The sequence below is a fragment of the Pecten maximus genome, unplaced genomic scaffold (assembly GCF_902652985.1).
Source record: "Pecten maximus unplaced genomic scaffold, xPecMax1.1, whole genome shotgun sequence".
Taxonomy (NCBI): Eukaryota; Metazoa; Mollusca; class Bivalvia; order Pectinida; family Pectinidae; genus Pecten; species Pecten maximus.
In genome coordinates, this window is record NW_022982784.1 from 1 (window position 1) to 24,002 (window position 24,002).

The following is a 24,002-nucleotide window of genomic DNA, read 5'->3' on the forward strand; positions in this document are numbered from 1 at the left end:
ACGTTACGAACAAGTTCTGGGGTACTGCAGGAAAAAAATAATCATCAGATTTAAATTCATTCATTTCATTCATAAAATAATATAATCTTCAACAAAAAAATGTTCAACCTTGAATAAAAACCTTTGGGCTGTAGTAGAAATCTGTTTTCCTGTATTTTAATTTTTAGATTAGTAATGCATTCTTTTCCTGTATGTTAATTTCAAGATTAGTAATGCATTCTTAACTAGTAAGTCATAATATCACAATAGATGAATTTACTAGTACATATATAACTAAAGTACACCGTCATATATCAAAACTAATATCATATCCGTATCTTTGGGGGAAACATAATTTGTTAGGTTGAGCAAATCTTCAGATATGTGATACAATAACAAAATAGATACAGGTGTGTAAAGGTATGAGGGTCACCTGTAAAGGTATGGGGTCACCTGAGCTTTACAGTCAGTTACTATGCGGGTGACATATAACTACAGTACAGGTATGTAAAGGTGTGGGGGTCACCTGTAAAGGTATGGGGTCACCTGTAAAGGTATGGGTGTCACCTGTAAAGGTATGGGGGTCACCTGTAAAGGTGTGGGGTCACCTGTAAAGGTATGGGGGTCACCTGTAAAGGTATTGGGTCACCTGTAAAGGTATGGGGATCACCTGTAAAGGTATGGGGGTCACCTGTAAAGGTATGGGTGTCACCTGTAAAGGTATGGGGGTCACCTGTAAAGGTATTGGGGTCACCTGTTCAGGTATGGGGGTCACCTGTAAAGGTATGGGTGTCACATGAACTTTATATTCAGTTAATATGCGGGTCAGGATGTGGTGGGACAGGAGACAATGTCAGGTGGTAATTTGTTCCACTCACATATAGTTTTTGGAAAAAAAGTTTTCAAGCAAGGGATATGGAATGGTGTATTCAAAATGAGAGCTGGGGAATATGCCTGGAATACCCAGTAAGATGAAGTTGTCTTTGGGGGTAAAGACTTCGTTTCTTCTTCCTGTATAGGGAATATTATACATGTAGTATGGGACAGGGCTTTCATACTCAGGGGTATATAGTGTTCAACATGCTTTTGTGAAGGAGGGAGTAGTGTAAAACTGGATAGTGTATGAAGTAGAGGTCACCTTACTAGCTCAGGCTAGAGTGAATTTCCTTTTAGCTTAGTGTTAAGCGTTTGAGGCTCAGTTTCTTAATATCTAATACATTTACTTCGAAATATAGAGCTGAAATTCTCAACATTTTGTTACCTGCCACTGGGATAGACATTTTGAAAGATGCCTCTGTCGTGAAGGGTTAATATGTTCCGTGGAGCCTTTGTGTTGTATGGTCTCCTATTGGAAAGCTGTATCTGCAAGCCAACATGCTGGCATCGGATATGGTATCTGAAATCAATAAATCTTATTTTATTGTGGGATCGAGTAGGCCTAGAAGGAAATTCCCCTTGCACAAATTTAGAAGTTTCGGTTTTCAGGACGCAGAGATCTACTCTACCAATTAAATTGACGTCTCCTCTAAAGCAAATTAGAAGGTAAAGCTAAGAGACGACATAACATCGTACAAACGACAGTAAAAGAACCATATTACCTAAAAGCATTGATGTAAAATCTTCTCATGCTCCAACTAATGGGCGCGGCCATCTTGGAAAATCGGTGGCGCGGGGTAAATACCGGATATATTCTGTACACGCGCTGTACAGTAATGTTCATAATTTAGGGAACTTTGTGTTCATGACTGAATTGATGTCTGGATAAAACACTTTCTGATACTCATTCCGTTTCTTTCATGTTATCTGGGGGGGGGGGGGGGGGGGGGGATCAAGATGAATTTCGTCTAAGGTATGTTAAGGGGACATAGCTCGTAGAACCTGCACGGCACAGTATCCGTTATTTACACTGCTCCAAGTCAATCTTGCTCAATCAGATGTTTCTAACCAAAACAACGTGAGTTACAATGTCACGAATTAGTTTGGCCGAAATCGCTGTAGGCTCAGTTGGATGTCTCGCAGCGACCTTTTTCGGATTCCAGATTTATAAACAAAGAGTTGATCAAGGTAACACATACTTAATGCAGGCGAAGAATTGCTTAACTTGTCCTACATGTAGTTCAAGGACACTGACATCGTCTGCTTGGCCTATACTCGGTTATTGATTAGGGCGGCTAGCTCCATTATCTACTGATCTAAGTCTATGTGGATTGTTATGATATAAAATTTTAAAATTAAGCGACTGGCCTAATTGCTTAAAAATATTATAGAAAGTTAAAGGATGTTATAGAATATTATGAAATGTAGAATGTTATGAACTAGATCTATTATATAATGTAGTCTGTAGAATGTAATATAATTTAATAAAATGTTATGATATAATTAGGATGTTAATATTAAGCCTATAGAATATCATGAAATGTTATAGAATAATATGAAGTTTTACAGAATATTATGAAATGTTATAGAATATCATTAAGTGTTAAAGAATACAATGAAATGTTATATAGAGGATCATGAAATAGTAAAGGGTATTATAGAATGTTGTGAAATGTTAAAGAATATCATGAAGTTTTATAGAAATCGCGAAATGTTATAGAATATCATTAATTGTTATAGAATACAATGAAATGTTATAGAATATCATGAAATGTTATAGGGTATTATGATATGTTATTGAATATCATGAAATGTGATAGCATGTTATGAAATGTTAGAATGTTATGAAATATTATGAAATGTTAAAGAATTTTATAAAATGTTATAGAATATTATGAAATGTTATAGAATAGTATAGAATGTTGTAGAATATCATGAAGTGTTATAGAATGTTATGAACTGTTATAGAATATTATGAAGTGTTATAGAATACCATGATATGTTATAGAATATCATGAAATGTTTTAGAATATCATGAAATGTCATAGAATATTATGAAATGTTATAGAATGTTATAGAATATTATGAAATGTTATATAGAATACCATGAAATGTTATAAAGAATATCACGAAATGTTATAAAATATTATAAAATGTTATAGCATACCATGAAATGTTATAGAATTTCATAAAATGTTATGAAATGTTATAGGGTATTATAGAATGTTTTGAAATGTCTTAGAATGTTATAAGATGTCAAATATCGATGACATCATATAGTGTGGCTCACACTGATAAAAAATTAATCGAACATCTGTCATCACGTTTTTGTGTTTCAGAAAACATCCAAACTGAACCCTATGTGAGACAAGCCCTTGGAATACTGCAGGGTTATGATGTTGTCATGGAAAGGTTGGGAAGTCCTTTAAAAATGCAACATATATCCAAAAATCCTGATGACAACAAGGTCGATCCATTGGCTGGAAATGCTAAGGTAGCTACAATCATATACAAAATGATTCATGTTTTTTTTTTCACTGGATTATGATGGGGCCATTTTGCCTCATTCTTGGAGGGTAATTGGTAATTAGGAAGATAGTTTCCTGCCTTCTGGAGTTTCCATGTCTTTCTGGTGTTCTCAAAGACTGACCCAAAACTTCTTCCAGTTTCACCGATTTACGATACCTTTTAAAATTTCACAAAGATTGCTGACTCGGTAATAAAGAAACAGAGTAACATTTTTTGTCTGTGAAATAGCTTGTTATTGGACTGTATTATGTGGACAAAAATAGAATAGCTTACATATTAGTTTCCATGCAATAACTGCTCTTTTTGGTTCACATTCTAGTGTCTGAATTCAACCAAGAGTCAATTTATTAATTTCCAATCAATTCTAAAGACACCAATTCAGAAGAGAATGACACTATTTCAAAGACACCAATTCAGAAGAAAAAGACACTTATTCTAAAGACACGAATTCTAAAGACACCGATTCAGAAAAGAATGACACTATTTCAAAAGACACCAATTCAGAAGAAAAAGACACTAATTCTAACGACACGAATTCAAAACCAACATTGGTTCCAAGAATACCAACTTTTGTTACTAAATGATGAGTAAATAACAATCTTTGACAACCGGATATTGTAGAAATACATATTAAACAATTTCTTTTATTTTCAGTTGAAGATTCCGGTAACAGGTTCTAAGGGACCCTCTGCTTATTTGTACCTCTGGGCAACAAGACCTCCCGTTACCATGGAGTAAGTCACTTCCTGTTGGGCGATAACATTGGTTTAATTTGTATTTACAAAAAAAACTTTTTTGTCTTAAAGTTAATTCTCTCTCTGACACTAACAGTTCAAATATTAATATTGGTCACCTGCGCAGGAGCGGGGAAAGAATATGCCTGCTATATCTTGCTGCATGCACCTACCTCATTACCAGACTACCTCACTGTGGTATTTATACTAGTTATAAATGACAAGCACTGTAATTTATGATAATGACTGAGAAGAAGAGGAAATTTGTACAAGATGGAGTATTCTATAACTCTCTCCCTGTTAGAAGAGGCAATATTCTAGAGTTCTCTCCCTTGTATAAGAGAAATTATTTTAGAATTCTCTCCGTTTTAAAAGTGGAAGTATTTTAAAGTTATCTCCCTTCTACAAGAGAGATAGTGTTCTAGAACTCTCTCCATTATTCAACATACAATTGTACTTAAATAGGACACATGATGTCGTTATATAATTTGTGTCTTTGTTCAAAGTGAAATTGAGACTTGTGTACAACTGTTTATTATTTTTCTCCTTTTTTCAGGACACCAAAGAGCCAAGTTCCGACCTGGACAATCAATAAGCTGGACATTGAACTTGGGCCGGAATATCGCTGGACATTCTATGTACATAAAGATCAAATGGATGGTGAAAAACTTTTATCCAAAAAAGTGGATATACCAGAAAAGTTATTGAAGAGTTCATCATGAAAACATTACTGTTTAAATTGACATCTGTATTATTATGTGAGCTTGGAAAGAAATTCTTGTGGGAGTAAATGAGGACTGTTCAGGAAGTCTTGTGGAGGTAGATGAGGACTGTTGGGGAAGTCTTGTAGTCGATGAGGACTGTTGAGGAAGTCTTGTGGAGGTAGATGAGGACTGTTGGGGAAGTCTTGTGGAGGTAGATGAGGACTGTTGAGGAAGTCTTGTGGAGTTAGATGAGGACTGTTGGGGAAGTCTTGTAGGAGTTAGATGAGGACTGTTGAGGAAGTCTTGTGGAGGTAGATGAGGACTGTTGAGGAAGTCTTGTGGAGGTAGATGAGGACTGTTGAGGAAGTCTTGTGGGTGTTAGATGAGGACTGTTGAGGAAGTCTTGTGGAGGTAGATGAGGACTGTTGAGGAAGTCTTGTGGAGGTAGATGAGGACTGTTGAGAAGTCTTGTGGGAGTAAATGATGACTGTTGAGGAAGTCTTGTGGAAATAAATGAGGACTGTTGAGGAAGTCTTGAGGAGGGAGATGAGGACTGTTGAGGAAGTCTTGTGGGTGTTAGATGAGGACTGTTGAGGAAGTCTTGTAGGAGGTAGATGAGGACTGTTGAGGAAGTCTTGTGGGAGTAGATGAGGACTGTTGAGGAAGTCTTGTGAAGGTAGATGAGGACTGTTGAGGAAGTCTTGTGGGAGTTAGATGAGGACTGTTGGGGAAGTCTTGTGGAGGTAGATGAGGACTGTTGAGGAAGTCTTGTGGAGGTAGATGAGGACTGTTGAGAAGTCTTGTGGGAGTTAGATGAGAACTGTTGAGGAAGTCTTGTGGAGGTAGATGAGGACTGTTGAGAAGTCTTGTAGGAGTTAGATGAGGACTGTTGAGGAAGTCTTGAGGAGGTAGATGAGGACTGTTGAGAAGTCTTGTAGGAGTTAGATGAGGACTGTTGGGGAAGTCTTGTGGGTGTTAGATGAGGACTGTTGAGGAAGTCTTGTGGGAGGTAGATGAGGACTGTTGAGGGAGTCTTGTGGGAGTAGATGAGAACTGTTGAGAAGTCTTGTGGAAATAAATGAGGACTGTTGAGGAAGTCTTGAGTAGTACTTTTCTGAATGATTTAATATGTGATGTTGACTACCTACCTGGTAATTATTGACCGTGGAACTCGTACCACGTCTCTGTGATTCAGTTTTTTATTGGCTGTATTCAGGGTTTAATACCCGGGTATCATTTATTTAATATATGTGTTGACTTGAGGAAGTCCATAAAACATCTAATTGACAAATGTTAAACTTACCGAAGTCCACAGATATGATTATCATTGTGAAGAAGTAAATGTTTATCATATTATTGTGTAATATTGTTGTCTTCTGTTCTTAATATTAAAATGTGATTAAAACTTACATTGTTTTTTGTCTTTGTTTTTTTGTTCGTTTTACAAATCTCCAAGGAGGTGATTTCATATTTCCGCACCGATTTTGTGGGGACCGTTTTGGGTTATTTGGTTCATTTAATAATGATTTAATGCCAAAAAGTAGGGTTCAATTTACTGTTTCAGAGAGAGAGCACTTCAATTTGTATATATTCTGTAATTTTAGGAGAAATAGTTACCTTTATATTAGATCTTAATTACCTGTGTGTCTGTGGAGATGTGTCCTTATATTAACTCTAAGTACCTGTGAGTCTGTGTCCTTATATCAACTCTAAGTACCTGTGAGTCTGTGTCTTATATTAACTCTAAGTACCTGTGAGTCTGTGTCTTATATTAACTCTAAGTACCTGTGAGTCTGTGTCCTTATATTAACTCTAAGTACCTGTGTGTCTGTGGTGATGTGTCCTTATATCAACTCTAAGTACCTGTGAGTCTGTGTCCTTATATCAACTCTTAAGTACCTGTGAGTCTGTGTCCTTATATTAACTCTAAGTACCTGTGAGTCTGTGTCCTTATATCAACTCTTAAGTACCTGTGAGTCTGTGTCCTTATATTAACTCTAAGTACCTGTGAGTCTGTGTCCTTATATTAACTCTAAGTACCTGTGAGTCTGTGTCCTTATAATAACTCTAAGTAGCTGTGAGTCTGTGTCTTATATTAACTCTAAGTACCTGTGAGTCTGTGTCCTTATATTAACTCTAAGTACCTGTGAGTCTGTGTCCTTATATTAACTCTAAGTACCTGTGAGTCTGTGTCCTTATATTAACTCTTAGTACCTGTGAGTCTGTGTCCTTATATTAACTCTAAGTAACTGTCAGTCTGTGTCCTTATATTAACTCTAAGTACCTGTGAGTCTGTGTCCTTATATTAACTCTAAGTACCTGTGAGTCTGTGTCCTTATATTAACTCTAAGTACCTGTGAGTCTGTGGTGATGTGTCCTTATATTAACTCTAAGTACCTGTGAGTCTGTGTCTTATATCAACTCTTAAGTACCTGTGAGTCTTTATCTTATATTAACTCTAAGTACCTGTGAGTCTGTGTCCTTATATTAACTCTAAGTACCTGTGTGTCTGTGTCTTATATTAACTCTAAGTACCTGTGAGTCTGTGTCCTTATATTAAGTCTAAGTACCTGTGAGTCTGTGGAGATGTGTCCTTATATTAACTCTCTAAGTACCTGTGAGTCTTTATCTTATATCAACTCTAAGTACCTGTGTGTCTGTGTCTTATATTAACTCTAAGTACCTGTGAGTCTGTGTCCTTATATTAACTCTAAGTACCTGTGAGTCTGTGGAGATGTGTCCTGATATTAACTCTCTAAGTACCTGTGAGTCTTTATCTTATATTAACTCTAAGTACCTGTGAGTCTGTGTCCTTATATTAACTCTAAGTACCTGTGAGTCTGTGTCCTTATATTAACTCTAAGTACCTGTGAGTCTGTGTCCTTATATTAACTCTTAAGTACCTGTGAGTCTGTGGAGATGTGTCCTTATATTAACTCTAAGTTCCTGTGAGTCTGTGTCTTATATCAACTCTTAAGTACCTGTGAGTCTGTGTCCTTATATTAACTCTAAGTAGCTGTGCGTCTGTGTCCTTATATTAACTCTAAGTACCTGTGAGTCTGTGGTGATGTGTCCTTATATCAACTCTAAGTACCTGTGAGTCTGTGTCCTTATATCAACTCTAAGTACCTGTGTGTCTGTGTCTTATATTAACTCTAAGTACCTGTGAGTCTGTGTCCTTATATTAACTCTAAGTACCTGTGAGTCTGTGGAGATGTGTCCTTATATTAACTCTCTAAGTACCTGTGAGTCTTTATCTTATATTAACACTAAGTACCTGTGTGTCTGTGTCCTTATATTAACTCTTAGTACCTGTGAGTCTGTGTCTTATATTAACTCTTAGTACCTGTGAGTCTGTGTCCTTATATTAACTCTAAGTAACTGTCAGTCTGTGTCCTTATATTAACTCTAAGTACCTGTGAGTCTGTGGTGATGTGTCCTTATATTAACTCTAAGTACCTGTGAGTCTGTGTCTTATATCAACTCTTAAGTACCTGTGAGTCTTTATCTTATATTAACTCTAAGTACCTGTGAGTCTGTGTCCTTATATTAACTCTAAGTACCTGTGTGTCTGTGTCTTATATTAACTCTAAGTACCTGTGAGTCTGTGTCCTTATATTAAGTCTAAGTACCTGTGAGTCTGTGGAGATGTGTCCTTATATTAACTCTCTAAGTACCTGTGAGTCTTTATCTTATATCAACTCTAAGTACCTGTGTGTCTGTGTCTTATATTAACTCTAAGTACCTGTGAGTCTGTGTCCTTATATTAACTCTAAGTACCTGTGAGTCTGTGGAGATGTGTCCTGATATTAACTCTCTAAGTACCTGTGAGTCTTTATCTTATATTAACTCTAAGTACCTGTGAGTCTGTGTCCTTATATTAACTCTAAGTACCTGTGAGTCTGTGTCCTTATATTAACTCTAAGTACCTGTGAGTCTGTGTCCTTATATTAACTCTTAAGTACCTGTGAGTCTGTGGAGATGTGTCCTTATATTAACTCTAAGTTCCTGTGAGTCTGTGTCTTATATCAACTCTTAAGTACCTGTGAGTCTGTGTCCTTATATTAACTCTAAGTAGCTGTGCGTCTGTGTCCTTATATTAACTCTAAGTACCTGTGAGTCTGTGGTGATGTGTCCTTATATCAACTCTAAGTACCTGTGAGTCTGTGTCCTTATATCAACTCTAAGTACCTGTGTGTCTGTGTCTTATATTAACTCTAAGTACCTGTGAGTCTGTGTCCTTATATTAACTCTAAGTACCTGTGAGTCTGTGGAGATGTGTCCTTATATTAACTCTCTAAGTACCTGTGAGTCTTTATCTTATATTAACACTAAGTACCTGTGTGTCTGTGTCCTTATATTAACTCTTAGTACCTGTGAGTCTGTGTCTTATATTAACTCTAAGTACCTATGAGTCTATGAGTCTGCGTCCTTATATTAACTCTAAGTACCTGTGAGTCTGCGTCCTTATATTAACTCTAAGTAGCTGTGAGTCTGCGTCCTTATATTAACTCTAAGTACCTGTGAGTCTGCGTCCTTATATTAACTCTAAGTAGCTGTGAGTCTGCGTCCTTATATTAACTCTAAGTAGCTGTGAGTCTGTGTCCTAATATTAACTCTAAGTACCTGTGTGTCTGTGTCCTTATATTAACTCTAAGTAGCTGTGAGTCTGTGTCCTTATATTAATTCTAAGTACCTGTGAGTCTGTGTCCTTATATTAACTCTAAGTAGCTGTGAGTCTGTGTCCTTATATTAACTCTAAGTACCTGTGAGTCTGTGGTGATGTGTCCTTATATTAACTCTAAGTACCTGTGAGTCTGTGTCCTTATATCAACTCTAAGTACCTGTGAGTCTGTGTCCTTATATTAACTCTAAGTACCTGTGAGTCTGTGTCCTTATATCAACTCTAAGTACCTGTGAGTCTGTGGAGATGTGTCCTAATATTAATTCTAAGTACTTGTGAGTCTGTGTCTTATATCAACTCTTAAGTACCTGTGAGTCTGTGTCCTTATATTAACTCTCTAAGTACCTGTGAGTCTGTGTCCTTATATTAACTCTAAGTACCTGTGAGTCTGTGTCTTATATTAACTCTAAGTACCTGTGAGTCTGTGTCCTTATATTAACTCTTAAGTACCTGTGAGTATGTGGAGATGTGTCCTTATATCAACTCTAAGTACCTGTGAGTCTGCGTCCGTATATCAACTCTAAGTACCTGTGAGTCTGTGGTGATGTGACCTATACCCGAGTAATTCACTGGGAAGCTTAAGGTCAAAGGTCATTTTAAACGCTTGCTTTTGTTAAAAACAGTATGTGTCTCATCTCAAGTCTACAATGAACGCAATTAAAAAATGTGTCTCAAGGATAAAATCCTGAAGAACGCTGGACCGGTAAAGTGGAATTTAAACATATGTCTAATACTCTTTACAATTGAGGTACTCGTAAGATAATAAAATCAGAAATTTAAACCATGCATATTATTGTTATTCATAATTCTGTTATTAAAGGCAATGGACTAGAGCAATAAAAATGAACGTGACCTTAATTTGATGGAATGGACTAGAATGATTAAATTGGACGTAATCTTAATTTGATGGAATGGACTAGAATGATTAAATTGGACGCAATCTTAATTTGATGGAATGGACTAGAATGATTAAATTGGACGCGATCTTAATTTGATGGAATGGACTAGAATGATTAAATTGGACGTGATCTTAATTTGATGGAATGGACTAGAATGATTAAATTGGACGTGATCTTAAGTTGATGGAATGGACTAGAATGATTAAATTGGACGTGATCTTAATTTGATGGAATGGACTAGAATGATTCAATTGGACGTGATCTTAATTTGATGGAATGGACTAGAATGATTAAATTGGACGTGATCTTAAGTTGATGGAATGGACTAGAATGATTAAATTGGACGTGATCTTAATTTGATGGAATGGACTAGAATGATTCAATTGGACGTGATCTTAATTTGATGGAATGGACTAGAATGATTCAATTGGACGTGATCTTAATTTGATGGAATGGACTAGAATGATTAAATTGGACGTGATCTTAATTTGATGGAATGGACTAGAATGATTAAATTGGACGTGCTCTTAATTTGATGGAATGGACTAGAATGATTAAATTGGACGTAATCTTAATTTGCCGTCTTTGGACTAGATTGCACGTTTTACTTTGTTTATAAATACCATCAATCAGAGTGAAATCAAAATTTAAAAAAATAAGGGGGAGGGGGGCAGAGGATCATGATCAACACCAATATTGCTATGACCCTGCAATTCTTTCAACACGAAATTTAGCATAAACTTTTAGCATAAAATTTCATGTTTTATATTGTGTATACATACGTATGGGTTTTTAATTTACCGTATCAAGTAGCGCACTGCTGTAAACTCGCCACCAGGCTGGGGTACAAAATGACCCATTAATCTTTAAATGTCGACGCGATTTAGAATAGTTCGAACCTTTCTGTGGTGGGTTTGGTATAGCCGACTTTATTGTGACTTGTTCTGATTAGAGCTTTATTCGTTTGATCCCCGCGACAGGCCCTTATTCAGTAGCTGGGTGGGGCAACCCTATCGAACATACGAAATTACAAATTACGCCATCTTCCGTAAGGTAGCCAAAATTCTGTCAATCGCTGTGGGTGAAATGCTTTAATGGAGTTTTGTTGCAACTCCATCAGAATGGAGCGGGCGTGTTTTGGTATGAATTAGAAAACTTTGGCGTTTTGTTTTGAAAGAACTTTCGGAACCGAATTTAGTTTTGTTCTAATTTTTTTTTGTCCTCCCGAAAATACAGCCGCTACAACTTTCAAGGTATTGTGGTCTAGAGTTTGTACAGGAATCGGACACAAAAGGGATTTATCTAAAAGTGTGTTCAAAAGTTGCCATTTCGATTTCTACAAGAAACAGGACAAGATACTGCTGCACCACAGATGATCACAGGTAACGGTTGCTAAAGCTAGCTGACATAAAGACCATTCATTATCGTTAGCCAGTCATATACGGAGACAATTCGGACATAAAATGGAAATTTGAATCACAATAGTGATAATAAATTCTCACTATTTCATTACACAGTGTGTACACTCTAATGTATGTAGACCAGATACTTATCATAGTAGAAACTGTTGGTCTTGCACCAGAATTCTGATAATTCTGTGATGCACTAGATAATTTTTGCAATGTCCACATTTATGCTATAAGTATAAAGTATAAAAATTATGTGCACTTGCTGCATTTCCAGAAGCTTGTAGATTTGACAAGAGAATTTGTCATGGAAACATAACGGAAATGATACCACAAGTTACAAACATTTTTTTTATATTTTTTTTATTTTCCAAAACACATATATCATTAACAATCAATGATTTTAATATATCACCTGCATACTACTGCCATCATCTTTTAACAATTATCCTCACTACTCACAATTATCTTCATCCTCATCATATCATCCTCTTACTCCTTCTCCTCATCATCATCCAATCATCATCATCATCATCATCATCATCATCATCCTCTTCAAGCATCATCATCATAATCATCATCATCATCATCATCATCAGCAGCAGCAGCAGCAGCATCATCATCATCATCAATAGTCATCATCATCATCATCATCATCATCATCATCATCATTCAATCACCATCATCCTCATCATCATCATCATCAATCATAATGCATCATCATCATGATTCACCCTCAATAAAACTCACAATTTTTTCATCCTCAGCAGCAGCAGCAATATTCACATCATAGGTGCAATTCATTATCAATGACATATATGTAACATAATTTTTTTTTCTTTACTCACACTCGCAGTCACAACAAAGTCAATATACAGACTTTTGCACTTTCAAATACACACATCAACACACACACACCCTCATCACACACAAACATACACAAAAGCAAACACTTTTGTACATAATATGTAGGAGAGAGAGAGAGAGAGAGAGAGAGAGAGAGAGAGAGATGTGCCATTTCGTATAATAACAGATTATCGCAATGTGCTTAATAACATACAAAAACAAAAAACAAAAAAAAATAGTTGAGAAGTATTGTCAAGAGTTGGGTGTTGTCTGTAAAAGTTTATCCCATTTTTTCCATCTTTTATGAAATGTTTCTATATTTCCCTTATCTTTACCAATAAAAACATATTTTTGAATATTGTAATTATCTCTAATAGTAAGTTTCAGTGCTTGTACTGATAGAATTTGTTGTAAACATCTTGTTCTATAGATGTACTGCTTCATAATGAGTAATATAAGATTAACTGTTTTATAATATATATTTTCTTGTTTCTCATGCCAAAAATGAAAGTTTCTTTATTGAAAGTAAATGGAATCATTAGCGTATCTAACAAAAATTCAAAGTTATCAAAAAATGACTGTACTTCTTTGCATTCCCATAATAGATGTACAATTGTTTCTGATTCTGTTTTACAGAAGAAGCAGATTGGACTACCAGTCAATCCGATTTTGAATAAATATGAATTAGTGGTTAATATATCCTACAAGTCAAACGATTGGTCCCCGGGTAACCAGACGACCAATCACAAACGGCCTTACAAATAAGACCACTTCCGCCAGCATGGCGGCGAAGTAGGCAGGCATAACAAACAGGCGACAAGCGCACTGCAACACAATACCGGGATTATATGGCCATAATAACACCCGGCACAACAAAAATAGAACCAAAAGGTAACAAACTATTTCCCCTACATGGCTAATACAATGACACGACCAAACAAAGGGGTAAAACTCCTAATTTAATAACTTATTAAAAACCGATTCCGCCACACTCCTCCCCTCAAAGATCAAGGTAATCTTTATCAATGTAATACAATAAAAATGCCCTAAAGATTTCCTTGTCAATTATCATTGAAATGACTTTTAACAGAGTTGATGTACAATAACTCACTTCTAATAGATGGACATTTGATAAATTAATGGACAAATTCTCGTGATGGATGGACATGCAACTTAGAGATGTACATTCATTTTTTTTAATTTAACAGTTACAGTATACAATGAAGGGAAAAAAATATATAGTTAATAAAATGGATAATTCCTTTCATTTTTATTATCATTTCCGGAATTCATGCTGGGCTCCCAAAGACCACTTCCCTGATGAATTGATCCGCCCTCTCCGTCGGCGATCCCAGTCTGGGAGGAAGGATGTCCCCGGGGTCCACGAACCGTGAGTTCGTAACATGAACCTCCCTGAGGTGTCCCACGGGCTCATGTCTCCGGGCATGCCTCTTGGCGTCGGATCTGCGTCGGCGGGCGAAGTTCCGTCCACAGGCCTGGCAAGTCACAAGGATCCTGGTTGGCTTGTGAACGGCAGACCAGTGGTCCAGGTATCTGGCCAGAGTCCTGTAAACCAGGTCACCACATCCCAAAACCTCACAAGTCATTCCCCCGGTGGGGAATATGGGACGAAGCTCCTCAGTGAACTCGAGGAGTTCTACTTCCCCCACGGCAACATCTAGTACGTCCATGGCTACCAAAATAATGATAAACTGTAACCTAAATTCTGTATTCTAACCTCTATCTGACTGTGATATACTACCCAGCACCTTGTGTTGTTTTCCAGGGTCACACCTGTATATATATATATATATAAAGTAGCTAATGTACCGGGTAGAAATAGTAAATTAACTTTGATAACCAAAAAAAAAAAAAAAAAAAATTTTTAGACTATTTTCACACCTGAACAGTGTTAAGCAGTACTACATGTATGATAAAAAAAAACCAATTACTGCTTTACATTGCAAAATAAATGTACCGCCTGTCAAGTCCTACCCCACCAAAAATATTATAACATTTTTTTTAAATTGACCAACTCAGCTTTATTTCAGGAGAAATATATAAACTGAACTATGCAGCTCTATCGAGCGGGCTGAAGTTAGCAGCGGATTCGTTATTCGTTATTGGGGATTCGAATAACGAATCCGCTGCCAGCAGCGGATTGGGGATTCAGTTTTTTAGGTTTAAATTATGTTTCTTTTTATTGACATTTTGACGATTGGATTCAAATAACAAATCCGTTTCAGCCGTGGATTAGAGATTCACTTACATATAAGTATTTTTCTTATTATATGTGATTGGGGATATCGAATAACGAATCCGCTGCCAGCAGCGGATTGGGGATTCAGTTTTTTAGGTTTAAATTATGTTTCTTTTTATTGACATTTTGACGATTGGATTCAAATAACAAATCCGTTTCAGCCGTGGATTAGAGATTCACTTATATATAAGTATTTTTCTTATTATATGTGATTGGGGATATCGAATAACGAATCCGCTGCCAGCAGCGGATTGGGGATTCAGTTTTTTTAGGTTTAAATTATGTTTCTTTTTATTGACATTTTGACGATTGGATTCAAATAACAAATCCGTTTCAGCCGTGGATTAGAGATTCACTTACATATAAGTATTTTTCTTATTATATGTGATTGGGGATATCGAATAACGAATCCGCTGCCAGCAGCGGATTGGGGATTCAGTTTTTTAGGTTTAAATTATGTTTCTTTTTATTGACATTTTGACGATTGGATTCAAATAACAAATCCGTTTCAGCCGTGGATTAGAGATTCACTTATATATAAGTATTTTTCTTATTATATGTGATTGGGGATATCGAATAACGAATCCGCTGCCAGCAGCGGATTGGGGATTCAGTTTTTTTAGGTTTAAATTATGTTTCTTTTTATTGACATTTTGACGATTGGATTCAAATAACAAATCCGTTTCAGCCGTGGATTAGAGATTCACTTACATATAAGTATTTTTCTTATTATATGTGATTGGGGATATCGAATAACGAATCCGCTGCCAGCAGCGGATTCGTTATTCGAATCCCCAATCCGCTGCTGGCAGATGTAAATTAATTGGCGTTTATTGTAACGCATTCTGTTACACGACACACTGGGTTGTGTTTTACTTTTTAAAGTCTTTCATCTTTGTCTATATAACGCTGTATATCATAAGACGATACCAAAAGTTTATAATTTCATATATTACCACCCTCCAAACGTTTGAGCTTTAATTACTTTTTAAAAACTGTTATTTCAATAAGTAATTATCGCCTACTGCGTACGTACAATCTAATCCTATTAGCGATCAATCCTTGGTCGTTTTTCTTATCATTTTTCATTTAGATATATTTCTATGATTAAATCAAATTCCTAAAATTAGACATATATTTCTTTAATTAGATATATTTCTATAATGAGATAAATTCCCATAATAAGAGGTATCTATATAATTAGATATATTCCTATAATTAGATATATATTTCTATAATTAGATATATTAGAGGGCCCTTATAGACAGACGGTCGTTATAGATAGATGGTCGTTACAGATAGAGGGTCGTAACAGAGAGAGGGCCGTTATAGAGAGGTGGTCGTTATAGACAGAGGGCCGTTATAGATAGAGGGTTGTTATAGATATGTGGTCATTATAGATGGGTGGTCGTTATAGATGGGTGGTCGTTATAGATGGGTGGTCGTCATAAATGGGTGGTCGTCATAGATGGGTGATCGTTATAGATATGTGGTCATTATAGATGGGTGGTTGTTATAGAGGGCCGTTGTAGATAGGTGGTCGTTATAGATAGGTGGTCGTTATAGATAGGTGGTCTTATAGATAGAGGGCCGTTATAGATAGTGGTCGTTATAAAAAGACAACTAGTTATTATAAACAGTTCTTTATAATAAATCGGTGTCCTCGTTATTCATTATAGAGAGGTGGCACGTAAGTCATTTCGCTGAGCTCGGTAGGTTTGTTTATATATATGATATATACAAGATAATTTATCAGTGTTATAAATGCATATCCCTTATATTTTTTGACATTTTTATGACCAATAATATTTGTTTTTACACATTCTTGAAACAGCTATAATATGAAAACTCACTTTTTTGAAGTCTCGATTTGTTATTGATTTGGAATGTTAAATCACGTTATTTAAATTACCTATTTTTTAAACAGCGCTAATTTATAATATACCGTAAGTTACATCAATTTTCTTATTATTAATAATAAAAACATTGGAACCAGATTCATCAGAGGCCTTGGTGATTAAAACAAGATCTCATGACAAATGATCCTGATGACAGGTAAAAAGTTTCTGTCTGTGTATCAGCCATGCTAGACTTGTTACACCCCATTTTTAAATATGTGTAAACCGCCAAACTTTCCAGAATGAGGCTGTGAAGAATTCAACATGGCAGCCTCCATGTGTTTACATCACCTCAGGATGTTTATGGGTTTTAACATTATACAATATAGCAGGTAAGTTTTTTTTTAATCATTTTGATCTGATCATAGAATATTTATCTTAAATGTATGAGTATATTATAGAATGAAGCTGTTTTTATCATGATTTACGGATATTGATTTCTTGATGCTCAAGTTATCATTGACTCAGTGTTACGGAGGTCATTTTTTTGTCCTTATTTATTTACTACATGTATAATATTCCCTATACACTAGTATACAGGAAGAAGAACTTAAGTCTTTACCCCCAAAGACAACTTCATCTTACTGGGTATTCCAGGCATATTCACCAGCTCTCATTTTGAATACACCATTCCAAATCCCTTGCTTGAAAAACTGTTTTCCAAAAACTATATGTGAGTGGAACAAATTACCACCTGACATTGTCTCCTGTCCCACCACATCATGACCCACATATTAACTGAATATAAAGTTCATGTGACCCCCATACCTTTACAGGTATGGGGGTCACACCCATACCTTTACAGGTGACCCCCATACCTTTACATACCTGTGCTGTAGTTATGTCACCCGCATATTAACTGACTATAACGTTCAGGTGACCCCATACCTTTACAGGCCCCCCACACCTTTACATACCTGTACTGTAGCTATAGTTATATCACCCGCATATCAACTGACTGTACAGCTCTGGTGACACCCATACCTTTACAGGTGACCCCATACCTTTACAGGTGACCCCATACCTTTACAGGTGACCCCCACACCTTTACAGGTGACACCCATACCTTTACAGGTGACCCCCACACCTTTACATACATGTATCTATTTTGTTATTGTATCACATATCTGAAGATTTGCTCAACCGAACAAATTATGTTTCCCTCAAGAATACGCAAATGATATTAGTTTTGATATATGACATTATACTGTAGTTATATATGTACTAGTAAAGTCATCTATTATGATATTATGACTTACTAGTTAAGAATGCATTACTAATCTAGAAATTAACATACAGGAAAAGAATGCATTACTAATCTAGAAATTAACATACAGGAAAAGAAAGCATTACTAATCTAAAAATAAACATACAGGAAAAGAATGCATTACTAATCTAGAAATTAACATACAGGAAAAGAAAGCATTACTAATCTAAAAATAAACATACAGGAAAAGAAAGCATTACTAATCTAGAAATTAACATACAGGAAAAGAATGCATTACTAATCTAGAAATTAACATACAGGAAAACCCAGATTTCTGCTACAGACCAAAGATTTTCATTCAAGGTTGAAATTTTTTTGTTGAAGATTATATTATTTTATGAATGAAAAGATTATATTATTTTATGAATGAAATGAATGAATTTAAATCTGATGATTATTTTTTTCCTGCAGTACCCCAGAACTTGTTCAAAAGCTGTCTAAACCAGTAACGGTATACTGCGGCTTTGATCCTACAGCTGAAAGCCTTCACATCGGTAACCTGCTGGCAATCATAGCGCTACTTCACTGTCAACTTGGCGGACATAGCCCTATAGGACTAGTAAGTCTTAATATGATAATCTTAAACTTTCAAATTCCAATTCTCACTCCATAACATTTTAAAGGCAATCTCACACTTTCAAGCTGCGATTCTCACTCCATAATAAGAGAAACTGACACTTTCAAAATCCAATGTTCTTACACTATAAAAGGATAATCCAATGTTCTCACACCATTAAAGGATAATCCAATATTCTCACACCATAAAAGGATAATCCAATGTTCTCACACTATAAAAGGATAATCCAGTGTTCTCACTCCAAAAAAGGATAATCCAGTGTTCTCACACTATAAAAGGATAATCCAGTGTTCTCACACTATAAAAGGATAATCCAATGTTCTCACACTATAAAAGGATAATCCAAAGTTCTTACACTATAAAAGGATAATCCAATGTTCTCACACCATCAAAGGATAATCCAGTGTTCTCACACTATAAAAGGATAATCCAATGTTCTCACACCATAAAAGGATAATCCAGTGTTATCACACTATAAAAGGATAATCCAGTGTTCTCACACCATTAAAGGATAATCCAGTGTTCTCACACTATAAAAGGATAATCCAGTGTTCTCACACTATAAAAGGATAATCCAGTGTTCTCACACTATAAAAGGATAATCCAATATTCTCACACCATAAAAGGATAATCCAAAGTTCTTACACTATAAAAGGATAATCCAATGTTCTCACACCATTAAAGGATAATCCAATATTCTCACACCATAAAAGGATAATCCAATATTCTCACACTATAAAAGGATAATCCAGTGTTCTCACACCGTAAAAGGATAATCCAAAGTTCTCACACTATAAAAGGATAATCCAATATTCTCACACTATAAATGGATAATCCAGTGTTCTCACACTATAAAAGGATAATCCAATGTTCTCACACTATAAAAGGATAATCCAGTGTTCTCACACTATAAAAGGATAATCCAGTGTTCTCACACTATAAAAGGATAATCCAATGTTCTCACACTTTAAAAGGATAATCCAGTGTTCTCACACTATAAAAGGATAATCCAGTGTTCTCACACTTAATTAATTAACATGTTAAAAACACCATATAAACATGTCAAAACAGCAAATCAGCATGTTAAAACAACATGTTAGCATGTTAAAACACCATGTTAAAAAGACACAGTTTTAGAATGATTATTTTGAACTGACATGATTCCATTTTACAATAAAAACCATCTAAATCTATTGTAATTTACGGAAAATGACCTCCGTACAACTTATCAGACAGTTATGGTTGTGACGTCACACTCTCTAGAAAGTTCCGAGAATAGAAAGTGAAAGCAGTTTATCATGGTAGTATTTTTAGTTCTAGCAACAAAACAAAACCTTTATTTTACTACTGTTATGAAGACATCAACTCAGAATGATTATTTTGAACTGACATGATTCCATTTTACAATAAAAACTATCTGAATCTACTGTAATCTCCAAAAAATACCCTCCGTACAACTCAAGACAGTTATGGCTGTGACGTCACAGTTCCGGGAATAGAAAGTGAAAGCAGTTTGTCATGGTAGTATTTTTAGTTCTAGCAACAAAACAAAACCTTTATTTTACTACTGTTATGAAGACATCAATTCATAATGATTATTTTGAACTGAGATGATTCCATTTTACAATACAAACCATCTAAATCTACTGTAATCTGCAAAAAATGACCTCCGTAACACTGAGTCAGTGATAACTTGAGCATCAAGAAATCAATCTCCGTAAATCATGATAAAAACAGCTTCATTCTATAATAAGAGCTAAGCTCTTCGGGCAGCGAAGCTGCCCGAGCGAAGCTCTTTACCGTTAACGTGCACGTATGTACAGTATTCTAGTCCAGCTTCGCATTACGTCGTACGGGATGATACAGCCTGAAAATTTTCTGCCGAAAGTGAGCGTGTGTAACCCGCTCCATTTGTCTGCAGAAACTGTAAATCCAGTTGGTGTGTTCATAATGCTGACTTATTATTTTTGTAAAAAATATCTGTTATAGTTTGCGAATAAAATGTAGCTCGAGTTATGGTTTCGAGGACGGAACTGGGAACATTCGGAGCATATTTCCGATGATTGCCGAAAATGTATCGAGATGTTGCACCCTCCATGTCGTTCCTAGGCAACGTGGTTGCTATATAAATCTAGCCAATCAGATCGCGAGGTCGATTGTCCGCCATTACCTCCGTCAACTTGTCGGACCTCAGTTGAACACCGCGAGAATACATATGTAAACAGAAAATGATGAAAACGTGCTCGTGGGGAACTGGCAACAGTTACCCCCGATACCCTGATAGATTGGAGGGCGGTGTTGTATATTCTACAATTCATGGATCCTAAAACGTAAGTAAAAGCGACATAAAAATGAGCTGGAGGTGGGTGAAGGCGTATAAAAGCATGTCAAAACGAAAGTAGAAGCAACAAGGTAATGTACAGTAAGACTAGTGTAACGAAGTATGTGTAGTACATGTATTTACTGCGAAAGTTTGGAATCTTTCTTTCACTTTCTCGTGGCAAGGTTTGCCTAACGTTATACTGCAGTCTGATTTGTACCATTGTATGTCTGGTGTAGTGTTAGGGCCAGAGGAAACCCAGGCTATCTGATACCATTTGAAACACGCTCATCATGTATGCATGCTTTTATTACAGTTAACTTATACCACAGGGGCATGTCTAGCCTTATATAAAAAAAAATAGCCAGATATACCTATATGAAGACTTTATATATAAGTATTTCTGGCTATTTTTAAAATATAAGACGAGACATGTCCATATGATTATATCAAATTCATTAGCTATTAATTTCAATAGTATGCCAAAATATTTGTTTCCATTGATTTCTCAGTCCATCTTGATATTTCAAAACTGAAAGTAGGATTTTTTTTGTAGTGATGTACCATAAATTAAGCTTTTTTTTCAAAAATATGTATAATTATAATATTGTTTAGATCATGCCTTATACATGTATCAATGGTGCCCAATACCAGTTTTAATTAAAAGATGATAATCTCTCAAATTATACATAAGGTTGGTAGAGACATTAAGTTTACATTGTAGTTACCAGCTATGTTACTGTTACCAACAATATTAATGTTGCAAAATTACATCTGATTCACACTTAACCTTATTTTCCCCTCACAGATTACTAAATGCACTGCCACATGAAATGTATATATTACTGGAATGCTTCCACTTGGCACTAATATTTGGGATATCTAATGATAATGTGATATTTTTTAATGGAACACTTTCCTGATGATTATCATATTGGCATTGAGTGAAAATGAAAATATTCTATAACTAAATATTTAATTAACCACATTTGAATCTATAAACCAGTCAAACATAATGGTGTGACAGCTTCACTAATTGTATGCATTTGATTTTCCTTCCTCTATAATAAACATCGGTTACTACAATATAATACAAGTGAAATTTTGAAACTGTCTAATCTAATCCCTGAGTGTTATTAATCCATGACCTTATCCACCATCAGTAAACATATCTTATCCGACCCCACCCCCTGAGTATTCTAACATCTCCATGACCTTGCCTGATATGAATCCCGAGCTTTCTAATTTACCAATTAAAATACATGTAAAATGTATGTACATATGTTTTCTATTTTCTTGTCTATAAAGTAAACAGCAAGCATGTCAAAAGACTTCATGTATATGGTGGGAATAGCACATACATAGAATATATACATCCTATTTGTTGAGATAGTGTAAAGCATACTCCGGACATGTAGAAAAATGAAGGCTTTAGCTTAAGAGTGTTGTCATTAAATGAAAAATATGAAGAAAAAAAACAACATTTGTAACTATTGTATTTTTTCAGATACAGCTTTGGAAGTTTTGTCAGCAGCAGCTAAAATAAAGAGGCTAGAACAACAACTACATAGATATGAGCTGCTGAATTTGCACCATGAACAACAAAATACTACATCTTTCTGAAGTGTTATATTGATAGTGAAATTAAGCAGAAATAAAATTGATTGACATCCTGAATTGTAACTGTTGTCTAGATTTTTTATCCATCCTGGATCAACTTCTGGTTATAACTAGACATACCATTGTTAGACCTGTACTGTACTGCACTTTATAGTTTTATTTACTATACAGGTTTGGGTATTACATATTTTAAATTACTCATTTAAGCTTACTGATTATTCTACTTTGTATCAAGGCTGATAAGGGGAAAATAATCAAAGACAATTAACAGTCCAGTGTCTTGGTTATAGCTCTGTCTACATTGGAACTTAACAATTGTTCCTCTAATCAACCACAGGGACATGTCTTGTCTTATATTAAAAAATAGCTAGAAATACCTATATAAATTAACATATAGCTATTTCTGGCTACAAAATGTATTTATTTTTAAATATAAGACTAGACGTGCCCCCGTGAATCAAGTTTACATGTTCACCATTGGTGTCGAAGTGATGCAATTTAATGTTTATCATTACATGATCATTACATTGTGATTTTTCTCAAAGACTGAGAAAGCACATCTGTACAGATATGCATAAAAACTGGATTTTCTGGGAAGATTTAAAAAAAAAAAAAAAAAATTGGTTCAAAACACATCAATTTCTAATTCCACATACAGGACACATACGCTATTCAATAATGGTTGGGCTACACTTTCTGAAGTGAAAGCAGCAGCAATTCATTTGGACATTCACATAAAAGTATGGTTGAAAGGAAGCAATGGAAATAATTGGCATGTATTCAATGTCATGTTTTGATCCTTCAACTACATGGGGCCATATACCTACAGTTGAACTGCTGTTTAGAAAACTCTCATTTTAGGTATATACGGATATATGTCTGGTATATAAACACATTATATGCAATAAATCATTCATATGTCTCTGGTAATGATCACACATACTGTACTATGCAAAACCAAGGGCGACAACAATTCCAAATGGTCAACCCCAAACAGAAAATAAAAAAAAAGAAGTGTTGGGTTTTGAAAGTCAGCACAAAGCAAACATTCCTGCAAATTCAAAAAATCCTTTGCATGTTGATATTGACCATACATACTACAAAAGCATTTCACAAGTTTCTGAGAAATAGCATCTTCAGAAAAGCCTTTCTGGTTTCCGGTTATTATTACTTTCTCGTTATTAAACGGCGAAACGTTTATCACTATATTTTTATGTTACACATTGGCATACTAGCTAGCTTCGCTCTTTTCAGGCATTGCCTGTTTCATATTATACTCATACATTTAAAATAAATATTCTATGATCAGATCAAAATGATTAAAAAAACAACTTACCTGCTATATTTTATAATGTTAAAACCCATAAACATCCTGAGGTGATGTAAACACATGGAGGCTGCCA

The 24,002-nt window shown here is 35.4% G+C and overlaps 3 protein-coding genes and 1 long non-coding RNA gene across 8 annotated transcripts; 2 read left to right on the top strand and 2 right to left on the bottom strand.

The window, feature by feature from the left end:
• Positions 1–7: 7 nt before the first annotated feature.
• LOC117320942 lies at positions 8–1,649 on the bottom strand. The gene is made up of 3 exons (XR_004531185.1): positions 1,578–1,649; positions 1,241–1,375; positions 8–24 (listed from the first exon to the last, which is right to left on the bottom strand). It is a non-coding gene; the product is annotated as an uncharacterized LOC117320942 (long non-coding RNA).
• A 260-nt stretch (positions 1,650–1,909) lies between these two features.
• LOC117320944 lies at positions 1,910–6,231 on the top strand. 4 transcript variants are annotated; one of them, XR_004531187.1, is made up of 5 exons: positions 1,921–2,043; positions 3,195–3,349; positions 4,039–4,118; positions 4,675–5,266; positions 5,433–6,231. XR_004531187.1 is itself a non-coding variant. In XM_033875427.1 (4 exons), the coding sequence occupies exons 1-4, from the start codon at positions 1,944–1,946 to the stop codon at positions 4,838–4,840; spliced, it is 501 nt and encodes a 166-aa protein (XP_033731318.1). In that variant the 5' UTR covers positions 1,910–1,943; the 3' UTR covers positions 4,841–6,231. The 4 variants fall into 4 exon arrangements, 1 of the variants encoding a protein (XP_033731318.1); XR_004531186.1 differs by having other exon boundaries at positions 5,566–6,231; XR_004531188.1 differs by having other exon boundaries at positions 4,675–5,166.
• LOC117320943 (uncharacterized serine-rich protein C215.13-like) lies at positions 5,067–6,150 on the bottom strand. The gene is made up of 2 exons (XM_033875426.1): positions 6,126–6,150; positions 5,067–5,887 (listed from the first exon to the last, which is right to left on the bottom strand). The coding sequence occupies exons 1-2, from the start codon at positions 6,148–6,150 to the stop codon at positions 5,067–5,069; spliced, it is 846 nt and encodes a 281-aa protein (XP_033731317.1).
• A 9,965-nt stretch (positions 6,232–16,196) lies between the features above and the next one.
• LOC117320945 (tyrosine--tRNA ligase-like) lies at positions 16,197–22,781 on the top strand. Of its 2 annotated transcripts, XM_033875429.1 has the most exons (3): positions 16,197–17,147; positions 18,494–18,641; positions 22,487–22,781. In XM_033875429.1, the coding sequence occupies exons 1-3, from the start codon at positions 17,080–17,082 to the stop codon at positions 22,523–22,525; spliced, it is 255 nt and encodes an 84-aa protein (XP_033731320.1). In that variant the 5' UTR covers positions 16,197–17,079; the 3' UTR covers positions 22,526–22,781. The 2 variants fall into 2 exon arrangements, 1 of the variants encoding a protein (XP_033731320.1); XR_004531189.1 differs by lacking the exons at positions 16,197–17,147; positions 18,494–18,641 and adding an exon at positions 19,798–20,989.
• Positions 22,782–24,002: the final 1,221 nt, after the last annotated feature.

What these genes read in the sequence shown, in the direction of transcription:
- LOC117320944 (XM_033875427.1), top strand. Translation starts at nt 1,944, where the DNA reads ATGTCACGAATTAGTTTGGCCGAAATCGCTGTAGGCTCAGTTGGATGT. An exon ending in TAAACAAAGAGTTGATCAAG is followed by an intron (nt 2,044 to 3,194) that starts GTAACACATACT and finishes TTTGTGTTTCAG; the next exon opens with AAAACATCCAAACTGAACCC. An exon ending in AGACCTCCCGTTACCATGGA is followed by an intron (nt 4,119 to 4,674) that starts GTAAGTCACTTC and finishes TCCTTTTTTCAG; the next exon opens with GACACCAAAGAGCCAAGTTC.
- LOC117320943 (XM_033875426.1), bottom strand. Translation starts at nt 6,150, where the DNA reads ATGATAATCATATCTGTGGACTTCG. An exon ending in AATCATATCTGTGGACTTCG is followed by an intron (nt 5,888 to 6,125) that starts GTAAGTTTAACA and finishes TATTTCCACAAG; the next exon opens with ACTTCTCAACAGTTCTCATC.
- LOC117320945 (XM_033875429.1), top strand. Translation starts at nt 17,080, where the DNA reads ATGGCAGCCTCCATGTGTTTACATCACCTCAGGATGTTTATGGGTTTT. An exon ending in AACATTATACAATATAGCAG is followed by an intron (nt 17,148 to 18,493) that starts GTAAGTTTTTTT and finishes TTTTTCCTGCAG; the next exon opens with TACCCCAGAACTTGTTCAAA. An exon ending in GACATAGCCCTATAGGACTA is followed by an intron (nt 18,642 to 22,486) that starts GTAAGTCTTAAT and finishes GTATTTTTTCAG; the next exon opens with ATACAGCTTTGGAAGTTTTG.